Source organism: Panulirus ornatus, chromosome 48 (genome assembly GCF_036320965.1).
Source record: "Panulirus ornatus isolate Po-2019 chromosome 48, ASM3632096v1, whole genome shotgun sequence".
In the NCBI taxonomy this organism is placed as follows: domain Eukaryota; kingdom Metazoa; phylum Arthropoda; class Malacostraca; order Decapoda; family Palinuridae; genus Panulirus; species Panulirus ornatus.
In genome coordinates, this window is record NC_092271.1 from 20,898,261 (window position 1) to 20,910,875 (window position 12,615).

The following is a 12,615-nucleotide window of genomic DNA, read 5'->3' on the forward strand; positions in this document are numbered from 1 at the left end:
GAGACTCCTTGCTGTTTAAACCCCAGATGTGCTTCATCTTGCTCATATACACGCATATATATATATATATATATATATATATATATATATATATATATATATATATATATATACACACCAACCCCTGTCATTCCCAACTGTTTATCGTCCTCGTCTACATATCACCAACGAAGTGTTACATACAATGTAAACAAAGTTGTATCATGCAGTGGAACATAAGCTTTACCTGCATCGTGGAAGCAGTGGTCGTGGTGGCTCCAGGAGGTCGAAGTGCCAGCTCTTCGTCTAGTCTCTCGTTCTATTCTAGTCAAAAGAGAGACACAAAGAACATTAATACTTAAACTCTCTCTCTCTCCTTCTCTTATCCAGAGAGATAACTACTGTTACCAAAATATCATTAAAGCTATCAAAATTTTACAGTTTTTACGATACCTATATCATAGTTTTTAATGTTTCTTTTCACGAAATGTGAAAGGATAATCCTTCTACATACGTTGGTTGTAGGGAAGGAAGGAAGGATGGGAAGATCTACGTTGGATGTAGGAGGGAAGGAAGGAAGGAAGGAAGGATCTCGTGAATCTACAGGATAGGAAAGAGGAAGGGGAAAAAAAAAAAAAAAGCTGGGAAGGCGGAGAATTTGAGCGGTAAACCGAGACGCATTCCTCCAGCCCAAGTTGAGACCCCCCTATGAGCGCTAGGGAACGCGACCTCTCCCCTGAATACTTAGCAGGACGTCCTCTTTTACGAGAGGGTGTTCGACAGCGTCTGTGGCCACTCTGTTTCCTTTTCTTGTGTCTGAACGTCCGTCCTTTTTGTCCGTAAGCGCCAAGACTTAATTGTATGTACGACTGGTCTTAATACACGCTCTGTGGATCGTGTTGTACGAGGTCCAAAAAAGTTAGAGAGAAAAAAAAAAAAAGATCGAGGGGTTCACTTGGATGGAGCTGGTCAATATGACCGGGTTGGGTTACAGTACCCACTTGGTGGCTGAGGTCACGACGGCTGAGCACCTCGGTGGCTGAGGTCACGACGGCTGAGCACCTCGGTGGCTGAGGTCACGACGGCTGAGCACCTCGGTGGCTGAGGTCACGACGGCTGAGCACCTCGGTGGCTGAGGTCACGACGGCTGAGCACCTCGGTGGCTGAGGTCACGACGGCAGAGCACCTCGGTGGCTGAGGTCACGACGGCTGAGCACCTCGGTGGCTGAGGTCACGACGGCTGAGCAACTCGGTGGCTGAGGTCACGACGGCTGAGCACCTCGGTGGCTGAGGTCACGGCGGCTGAGCAACTCGATCGAGTGCAGATGATGAGCCGTACCTACGTCGGCTGCTGTGTGCTGACGCTGAGACCCTATCAACCCTGTCCCTATTGCTGAGTCACATACAAACTCTCCTTTCTGATATCGAAGCGAGGTGTTCCCATCGACTCTATCTCTCATCACACACACACACTAGGACTAAAGTTTGCTCTAAGTTCGTCAAAAACTGCTCAAGATTACCCCCAAATAGCTTCCAACCACCAGCATTCATCTACGAAACACTTGCAGTCGTTCATCACTGGATAATCCACTGCCAAGGGCCGAGCAAACTGGTCTGGTCTGGTAGAGTGAGTCGGTTGATTCTTTCCCCCTCTTCCACCGAACCGAGTTTCGAGTCACCGAAATGACATTTCGGGTCGGTTTTCAGATTCAGAAATGTCGCCGAGGGTTCGACGATATTTCAATGCATCATGTAAAGGCTTCGTAACTGTAAAGGCTACAACATGAATGCAACGCTTTGGTTTATGGATTTCTAGAAAAATAGCCTACGATTACGATTAGTCAGAGTGAATGCTTTAGAATGTACAACTATCCTATGAATCATATGCTTCGAATCCGCATTGTGTAACGAAACATAAGCTCTGAATCCCGCCTCTTCGCAAAGGGCAATGTCACGTCTAAGACTTCAGCGTATCCACTCCTAACTGCACACGATCTAGGAGGCCCCAGGATGTTCTTTGGAAGCAGCAGCAGCAGCAGCTAGGAGGAGGAAAGCTCCACAATTGACTGGCGGGACGTCAGCTATACGAACCCTGCTGGGACGCACCGTGGGTTATGCTACTAATGTGTTCGGACGGTCCGGAGCGGAGCAGGCAGGCTTTGCCAGGCGTGGACGACGGCCGAGTGAATGAAGACCGTGGAGGTGACAGACCCACGGGATCTGACACACAAGACCTGGGCCTCTTCTCAGGGCCGAGCAGAGGAATGATAATGTTACCTTGACCAGAGGAGTAAAACGCTGGTGGCAAAGATGAACTACACCGCTTTGACAGAGTAAATTTCTCATGTTATTTCATATTTCATAACTGTAATTAGATAAAGGTATCATTTATTAACTACTGTGTTGTATGTAGATTGTTCTCTGTACCATATAACACATGAGCGTAAATGTTGGTCCAGTATCCTGGTTGAGTAGGTCTGAGCGATGTACTATGGGCTGCCTCCCGCGTGGCGCTGTGGTGCACTTATTTGCCGTTCCTCCCACTGTCTCTGACGTGAGTTCTTGTCCTCATTAATTTCCCCTTAAGACTTCTTTCCCCCCACGGACTAAAGGACAGCCTCTCTCTCTCTCTCTCTCTCTCTCTCTCTCTCTCTCTCTCTCTCTATATATATATATATATATATATATATATATATATATATATATATGGTAGGTGGTAGGCAGCAGCCACCGACCAGGGAGGTATACTATCCTGGTTATCGAGAGGGTCACAGACGGATGCCCAGTGAGCCAACACTTTAGTGGCTGTCAACTGTCATTTCTTTAGCCCAGGGAGTTGTGTTTTTGTGTCACTAAATCCTGCGGTGAGGCCTACGCGTTAGCCCTGCCTCTTGGTAAAATCTCTCACGAAAACTAGAGAGTGGTTGACTGCACTAGAAATAAGCATTGCAAACTGTCCACTCCAGTCATTCATCAGCAACCATGCCACTGTCCAGCGTCGAGTCGAAATGGTCTGGTCTGGTCTGGTCTGGTCTGGTAGGGTAACTTGTACGACCTTGTCTTTCGTTCCTGTATCCGAACCGTGTTTCGGATCTTTCCAATGATACTTTGATCCGTGTTCTCAGATACCTTAACATTTAACGAGATTTTTTTTTTTTCTGACATTTCAAAACATGATTAAAAGGTTTCGTAATTCTTACTTTGTAACGTTTTCGTCGGAAAGAAGAAAAAAAAATCTAGAAACGTACCTTCCGTAGCTGGTTATTTATAGTGATTGCATTCCCGCGTAAAAATTGCGTTGTGAATCATGGAATTCGAATCCGCTTTGTGTTGTTGATTCATGAGCTTCTCGAGTCCGCTTTGTTGCTACGGGCCATCATCACACACTTCCTCCCTCGCGTGAAATCTAATGCACAGATGCATGAACCTAAGTACAATACGTGCTCCAGAAGGCGAAGGGAAAGAACTCATTTATGATAAATGTTAAACCATAAACGAACAAGGAAAGGATATAGGAGAGATGAGGCAAGCGTTTAATCTGGCGCTAAATGAAGACGGTGAAATCGAGACAGAGGCTTCGAGTCCGCTTCGGTCTTGTGTTCGTGTGTGTGTGTGTGTGTGTGGAGCGGGAGGGAGGAGAGAATGACTGGACGTCTTAGGGAAAGTTTTCTAGACTTTTTCTCTTTATCCGCCACGACGCATCGTCGTGTTTACTCGCGTCTTCAGCAGCGTCGCTGCGCTCGTCCGTCTACAGATCTTCTCGTCTCTTCGACGACTGGATGGTGGGTTCTGTGAAATGAGCATTTAGTAATGGACTACGTTAGTAGCTCAAACTTTCTACTAAAACTTTCGACATACATTAGCTGATTTTTTTTCCCAGTGGGGTGTGGCTGGGTGGAGATGGAGGGGGAGTGGGTGTTAGCGTGCATTGGGCGACGAGAACAAGAGATCCAAAACTTTTCAAGTTACCCCAACGAAACGAAAACGTATCACAGAAAACAAGACTCGTTAAACGTAATCAGAGAAAACCAATCCATTTCTTCCAGACTGGTTGAGCACTCTGGTGGAATACTGGTGAGCTGTGTTTGTTGTGTATGCTCCAGGAACTGAGCTGTGGAGTTGTTTCCCCTCCCATCCGGGGTCTCTGAGGCAAGTTTTTGTTTTCATTAATTTCCACTTAAGACATGTTTCCCTCGACAGTTCCTCTCTCTCTCTCTCTCTCTCTCTCTCTCTCTCTCTCTCTCTCTCTCTCTCTCTCTCTCTCTCTCGTAGCCCATTTCTTTCAACAACTTGACCCCCACTTCCCTCTACCACTCGGTCCCAGTTCTCTTTAGGGTTACACGTATGAATATGCGCCTGTGTAAATATGTATATGTCTTTGTATGTATATGTATGTATACGTTAAAATGTATAGGTATGTATGTGTGTGGGTATTTTGTATATACACGTGTATGTGGATGGGTTGGGCCATTCTTTCGTCTGTTTCCTTGCGCTATCTCGCTAGCGCGGGAGACAGCGACTAAGTATAATAAATAAAATATTATATATATATATATATATATATATATATATATATATATATATATATATATATATATATACTTAATTGATCTAGAATTCTGTCTCAAGACCAATGTCTCTGATATAAGATTTTACCATAAAAAATATATGTCTAAGAAAACGGAGACATACGCTCACTTGGTCCGGAGTTGTAACACAAGTAAAAATCCAGCGCACAAAAAATCCAAGCCATAAACGCTAAAAAAAAAAAAACAAATCTAAGTCATACGTATTTGGGGATGACCAATGGACAGAGATCTTAAGGGCAGCAACGACCACAGACTCATCATCAGTAATGGCCCGAGTTCTATGAACCAGGGGACATCCACCTCTTAGGATGCAGACCAAGTGATGGGAGAGCCACCGGGAGGAATTTTTCATTACGCGACAACCAGACACCAGTCCTGGATCAGGTTCCGGCTATTTTGAGACTTCGGAGCAGGAGGAGGAGGAGATCACAGGTCGTCCCTAAACTGGCTAGATAAGGTGCTCAATATCTCCAGGTCTTACAAGTGCTTCATACACTCATGGCAATCCTTTGGCTCTCTACTCTCTCTCTCTCTCTCTCTCTCTCTCTCTCTCTCTCTCTCTCTCTCTCTCTCTCTCTCTATAATATATATATATATATATATATATATATATATATATATATATATATATATATATATAATTAACAGACTATTTCCAGATCTTACAGGTGTTTTTATGCACTGATGCCAATCCTCTTTGAGGAACATACAGTGAATGACTGAATGCAGTGCGCTACCATGTACAAGACGACAGCCAGTGAAACACATTAATCCTTCTTGATTCCACGTATCTAAAGATATCATTGATAAAAAGTTGTTAAGCATCTTATCTCTATGTCCAGCTGACATCAGCAGTTGTGGTGAGGAATCATTTTCACATCTAATATCATCTGCTTTTGTTTTGTTTAGCCAGTTTATCCTGTGATGCAGCTAATGCTGTTCTAATTCCTCTTTCTCCCTCCCTCTACTGTACACACAATAGACAACAAATGTATATATTGTATGGTTCTTTATGGCAAGTGACATGTAAGTGTTTGTGGATGGAACGGTAGGATACAGCGAGGGTATGATGGAGGCCAGACATATCTGTACATGAGAGTATCTGCACATCCGCCATCACCTGACCATCTACCTACCATTCGTGGTGTTAGTTTACGTGCCATACTTAATAACCAGCTGCTACGTTCCACACCTCAAGAACGGCGGCTCCAGCTGACGTCGCTCACACACTCAAGACGTCACTCCACACCTTGAGTATACCACACACAAAAACACTCTCCATCACGTACCACATGAATCTCCACCATTCCCCTTCCCCCGACAACAACAACAACAACCCAAAACTACAACCAACTACAACAATATAACCTCAGTCAATAACAACCACATTCACCCAATGAACACCAGAAACTAAATTCTTTTGTTGTTCTTGTTACTGTTGTCGTTGCTGCCTTACGTAGCGCCACCACTGCACCTAACACACCCTCGTCCTTGTCTCTCCTGCAGGACTGCCGTAATGGCCGCGGAGGGAGCCGACCTGTTCCCGTACTACCGCGTGGTCTTCAACTCGACCGACTACCAAGAGGCGAACGACGAGCTCCAGCGATGGTCGGACGAGGTGCTCACCCGCCTGGCCGGCGCCACCAACGATGCCGAAGAGCCCCTCCCGCCCGCCGACCTCCAACCCACGCCCACCAGGCTCGAGGAGGTGAGGCTGATGAGATGGGCGGGTTGGTGGGCGTCAGGGATGCCGGAAGTTCATTAGGGACAGCACCACAGCTGTTCTTCTTTCCTCAGTGTACTACGTTTGTTTATAGGTTATGAATGCTATTGCCGTTCCCCCCAACAGGTAGCGTCGTCAGAGACCATCAGGTCTTCTCGTCATCCGGCTTTCCTAGGTACTGTCCTGCAACAGATTATACCTTTTCCACGGACCATGAGGTCTTCGGCTATCTGACTGTCCCACGTACTGTCCTCCGACAGATGACAACTTACCATAGACCATCAGGTCTTCAGCTATCTGGCTCTCAAATGTACGAACTCCCACTAGGTAGAGGATGGTAGCCTCAGAGACTTCAGAGAATGAATCCTCCAGCTGTCGTCAACTCCACCCGATCCCACTGACCTGGGTCTGGATTCTCTCTGTATGAGGTCGGTTGTGGCGCCCCTGAGCGGTGATCTGTTTTCATATACAGGGTTTTCCAAGTTATAGCAACGATCCTGATGTTGGAGGAAGCCTTTCCATGGCTCTTCTTCCTGGCAAAAACAAAAGCAGTCGAGCTTCGCGATCACCAGTCATGCAGCCTAGAGAAGGTCACACGTCATGCGGTGTCGTGTTAGCGTGAATGCGCTGCCATGGCCTCGACACTTTTTACAATTGTGTTGATCAAATTCCAGTCTGTCAATCACGCGTCCCAAGCCAGTTAATTTGTCTAGTTTGAAAGCCTAAAGTTGCGTCACATCGGGGGCAACTGTGAAGCTGTAGTCGTTCACACTCTCCAGGTTCACCTCACGACCAAGGATGTTGTTTGTATCGTAGCTGTTCGCATGTGGCCGCCCTAAGGTCTTCGAAAGTTAGAGCGAACCAAAAAGCTCCGACAGTGAGTCAAATTTGTGTCGTGGTTCTTTTTTCTTTCTTTTTTCGTGCACTGCATGCTGAAGTCGTGAGTCAGTTTGAGAAGGAAATCAGAGATGGTGAATCATTTTCTGATGATTTTACGGCTTCTCCATCCACGATTACACTCATGTTCTCCGCCTAACGATGTACCAAGAGGATGAGTTAAGAGTTTACCTGATCCTCCGATCTGTCTGTTGTCTTCAAGTCCTTCTGATCTGCACCCTGTGCCAGGCATTTTTCTACGCGTGGAGTGAAGGTGCTGTTGGCACGTGAGCAATGACTCGTGTGTGTCATACGCTTCAACATGGCAGAAGCAGTACCAAGCGGAACCACAGGGGGGAGAAGGTTTATAGTCTGTCGCTATTGGGTGATTCATCACGTATACCTCAACAGTATGGTTGTGCGTTCTACGGAAGCTGATGCATACACACAGCCTTTCGCGCACACACACAGTTCAGCGGACCTTTCTATTTTCAAGGCGACAGTCTTGGCATTCCACGGAAGAAAAGCTGAGTTCGCTTCCTTAGGAAAAAAATTTTGTCTCTGTTCTCAAACTCTCCCTGTGAGAAAAGTTACCTCATCTCACGTATGACTTTTACCGTGCGACTTTCAAAAATCCTCTGAAGTGTGTTGGGCAGACAACTGTCTGCCATGCAGGCGGTGGCACTAAAGAGGTCGTAACTGTCTAACACCTGTGGGGGTTGGCCCTCAAGAGGGTCTTTAACATCTAACCAGGTGGCTGCAGGAGGTCTTGGCCGTCTAACCTTTCTGCCGTGGCCTGCAGGAGGCTTCCACCTATGACTCCCACTCGTCTCGCAAGTGCTCTCACCTCCTCAGGGAAGTCTTTATGCGCCCCGACTGCTGCCTTTATGGTGCTGTCGCTCTCTCACACCTCCTTACACTTTCTCTGGTCTCGTATCAACACTGTAGGCCTGTGACTGGGAAAAAATCTTTGCAAAGATTGTCCATTCTTAGCTGGCGCGCTCTTTTTTTCATTCTCTCTCTCTCTCTCTCTCTCTCTCTCTGGTTTTATCACTGCATTCCGTAGTTGATGTCGATGAGGTGTACGAAGTCATCTGGATAAAAGTCGATCATCTTAAAGATCATTTGCAACGTATGAAAGCATTATCGGGAAGGTCTAGGGTATCTTTAAACATAAATAGGGGCCAAGTGACCTCAAAAATAACCTCTTTCTCCTAAAGACAAGATGGACCTTTGATTCCCTGAAGGACCTGATATAGAAAAGGAGAAACTGAGGATGAGAATCAGTAGGTATTGTTGCATAACGTCCAGATGAAGGATGGCGAGAATCGGGAGGACTAATGTGTCGACCAGGGATGATCCGAAATGCCCCTTGTTGCATCTTTTCTGACTGCCATCAATTGCAGCACCATTACGTTTTTTTCTGCATTAGTAACAAAGGTTCTCCCACTCCCTCGTCGGACGCTGAGCTCGGAAGTGATTTCCGCCCCGGGTTCCATCTCACGGTACATGGATCGACCAGGTGGTAACTTCACTTCCTCCCTTTTTCAAACAGCCCACACCTCCGTCGGTGCATCCTAAGTACCTGCATCACTAACTCATAGGACACCTGAGGTGAGGGAGGAGCGACGAACATATGCATGATCTTCGCAACGACGTGTGGAAAAATATGGCTGAGGCAAACGTCTTTGTTAGGTCAGGAGAGGCTGGCTTGCCACCTTTATTGATGGTACAGACGTGGAGGTGATTGTGAATGACTTGACCAAGGGCAACAAGTGCCACTCCAACTTCTCTGCCTGATTGGTCATGATGAATCATGTCTCACGAACTGTCCAACATATGAAGGTAGAAATTCTAGTTCAGATGACGCAGATGTCATACAGTGTTTCATTGTATCAATATATCAACTGTATAAGGTAAAAGAGAACTTAAATGAAACGTAAACAATAGTCCATGAAGCATGCCATCTCCCTGTATCCCTAAAAGGTTCTTATTTGAGCCTCAAGTCTTCCTTAAATCCTCCTTACTTTTAAACTTATGTTTGCTTTACTTTCCTCCCATCCCCAGCAATAGCACTTACCCTTACCGGCAGACACCATCATCCTGAATTTCCCAAACCACGTCTTTCAAAACCTCAACTTTTACCATAACTTCAGGTAAATCTTGCGACGTATCAATATGTGTCTCTTCTCTCTTATTTCTTAACCTTGACGTCCAGAGTTCATCATCTGTAGTTCCTGTATATCGCAATTTCCCTTAGGGAATAACGGTGTTCATGAGGAAAAAACAAACAAACAATCCCTTACCTTTTCCTCACTACTTCGTCCTCAAGTGATATTGCTTCCTGCGAATGTCTCTCTCACTCTCCCGCAGGTGACGTCGTCCTCACTCTCCCTCAGATAAGAGCCTCTCACTCGCCCTATAGATGACGACCGCTTCACTCTCCCTCAAGTAACAGCCACTCACTCTCCCCAAATTACAACCTGTCACTCTCCCGCAACTAACAACCTTTCAATAACCCCTCAGGTACCACCCCCCCTCACTCTCCCCTCAGGGTAATAACCTCTCATTCCCCCCCACACAGGTGACGGCCTCCTCCCTCTCCCTGGTGTACAACCTCACCAGCGGGCTGGACTTCGGCTTCAACTGGTCCCAACCGCTCGTGCCTTCAGGAGGCCTGGACGCCTCCTCAGCCTCCAACTGGTCCTCGGCGCTCGACCTCGACGGCCTCCCCATCGACCTCCTCAACGGCACCTCGTCCTCAGGACCCACCTTCGCCGCCGACTTCAACGGCTCCCTAGATTCCCTCGGTGATGGGTGAGTCTCCTCTTCCTCCTCCTCCCTCCTCCTGACGACGGAGGAAGTAGTGCCAGAGTTTTTATCTCCTCGTTCCTCGTTCTGACCATAGCATCCCGCGTCCCAGTACCCACGCTTTGGGTCTTGCTTCCCACACACCGATGGTCGTGATGGCATACAAATTCTGCTTCTGCGTCAGTTACGCGTTGTCAAGTGTCATGTTGTGAGATGGTGAGGCTGTATGACTGTGGACGAGAAGCCAGCAGGCCACGTCTCCTTCGAGCACGATGACTCAAAAATCTGTCCCTTGGCGAGATAACTACCTCCACGACTTCGACCTCTCACTCTAACAGGACGACTATACTCTCGACCTCCCACTCTAACAGGACGACTATACTCTCGACCTCCCACTCTAACAGGACGACTATACTCTCGACCTCCCACTCTAACAGGACGACTATACTCTCGACCTCCCACTCTAACAGGATGACTATACTCTCGACCTCCCACTCTAACAGGACGACTATACTCTCGACCTGCCACTCTAACAGGATGACTATATTCTCGACCTTCCACTCTAACAGGACGACTATACTCTCGACCTCCCACTCTAACAGGACGACTATACTCTCGACCTTCCACTCAAACAGGACGACTGTAAGTACCCTCGACCTCTCACTCTAACAGGACGACTATACCCTCGACCTTCCACTCAAACAGGACGACTGTAAGTACCCTCGACCTCCCTTTCCAAAAGGACGACTGCATCTTCGACCTGTCGCACTAGCAGAACAAGTAAACCTCTCGACCCTCCACCCTATACAACACCACGACGTTTAATATCGCGAGGAAAACTTGCGAGTCACAACGAGAAAGAGACACACACACAGGAGATTAAAGAAATAAAATAATGCAATAAAGTTGTCTTGCTCCCTGGGGAAATATTTCTCCAGCGATGTCAGGAACTCGAGCAAGACGTCGGTTGGAAATAGCTCGAGAATACTGCTGCAAAGAGGAGGATATGAGGAGAATTTCACTGATGGCAGGAAATACCAACAAACTATATCCTCTTTGATCTTTCTTTCCACTGCTTACAGAATCATGGCACTGTGAAATGATGAATAATGCTGCCACAGTGAAACGGTGCCAGTAACGGCACACCATAAAGTAATTAGTAAATGGTATTGAGGGATGAAAAATGCGATTAAGTAATATGTTGTGACGATAAGGGAGATTAATATATAAAGAACGGATTCTGTCTCTGGTGAGGAAGCGAGCACTGAGGAACCTCAGTATTAGCAGGGGAGAAACTAACTATCGCAGCGTCCGACCCGAATATACCACCAACGCCGTGCCATCAGCAAACAACAGCTGACTAACCTCACAACCCCATACACCCCTACAAACTAGATATCCCCCCTACCACAAACCACCGCGCATTCAACTCCCTCACTACCCCATCCACTATAGATTTAACAGCCATGATGACATTCCACACACCTGCTGCAGGACCACCTTCGCTGGAACCACTCATTCTCCTCACTTCCTACACGCAAACACGCCGTACTCTGTTTCTAAACACACTATTGCTTCTAACAGCTTTCTTTCTACACCAGTAACATTAGAAATACCGTACGAAAAATTCAAAGAAAATATTTTTTCTCTACACTAACTGCCTTTCCTGCTTTATCATGGATGCGTCCGGAACAGAAGCACTATGGCCTCCTTTACACACACATCTCTCTAATCCCTTTGCTGTCGTTCACATAGTTTTCTGAATACTTTTTTATGGATTCTACTTCAGTTCTACTTTGAACAAATATTAGAAAAATCTCTTGCACTCATAACGAAGATTTCAAAAACACTAGAAAAATCCTCATGTTCTGAAAGCATTCCTTTTTTTTTCTCAATCTATTTCAGTGTAGAAAATGCAAGTGACTCGAATACGATAACTCCTGTGTTGCAGGTACGATGTCTTCAACGGGACCAACTACAGCACGACGGGTATCGAGGTGACGAGCCTCGTCCCTACCGTAGACAGATACTCCATCTATGAGGTAAGATAATTAAGAACGTGATCCTCTTCATAACACTGATAATTATGGTCACATATGAACATATCTGGGGGACACAGATCTATCTTTTCCGTCTCACTATACAGCTCTTGCTCGCCTTTTTGCCCGCCTTAGATAGACAGCGTCATGAAATGATAAAACGAACCTGAGGTGAAATATCCTCACTTTGCTCCTCCTCCAGTCTTCTTTTAGAGAAGGAGGGGAGCATTTCCTGCACCCATGCTCCCGCCTCTCGTACACGCAATCTAAGACACGTATGGGATACGAGGGGGCAGTATCTTTCTACCATACTTCCCTTGGAGAAGTGCAAAAAAAAAAGAAGAATATACATGCATTTCATCAAGTGTCTATTCACAGCTCATGAGACACCCAAGAGATACATGGATAATGAAACCGTAGAGTCATTAACACACACACACACACACACACACACACACACACACACACACACACACAATGTGATCACTGAGGTCTACATATTTTTATGCGACTTATTCTCTGTATTCTGAATTCAATGACCTGATAAATGAGTGACCTTTGACCACTTGCGTTCCAGAGATTGGATTCCCCCTATCCC

At 46.3% G+C, this 12,615-nt stretch overlaps 1 protein-coding gene across 7 annotated transcripts in view; it reads left to right on the top strand.

Annotated features, from left to right (window-relative positions):
• Nucleotides 1-12,615, top strand: part of mAChR-A (muscarinic Acetylcholine Receptor, A-type) — a 461,181-nt gene that overhangs the window by 371,252 nt on the left and 77,314 nt on the right. For all 7 annotated transcript variants that reach the window (XM_071690083.1, XM_071690085.1, XM_071690087.1 and 4 more), the window contains 3 exons: nucleotides 6,075-6,276; nucleotides 9,752-9,984; nucleotides 11,930-12,020. In XM_071690083.1, the coding sequence (XP_071546184.1) occupies nucleotides 6,075-6,276; nucleotides 9,752-9,984; nucleotides 11,930-12,020 (526 nt within the window). The remainder of the gene's footprint in view (nucleotides 1-6,074; nucleotides 6,277-9,751; nucleotides 9,985-11,929; nucleotides 12,021-12,615) is intronic.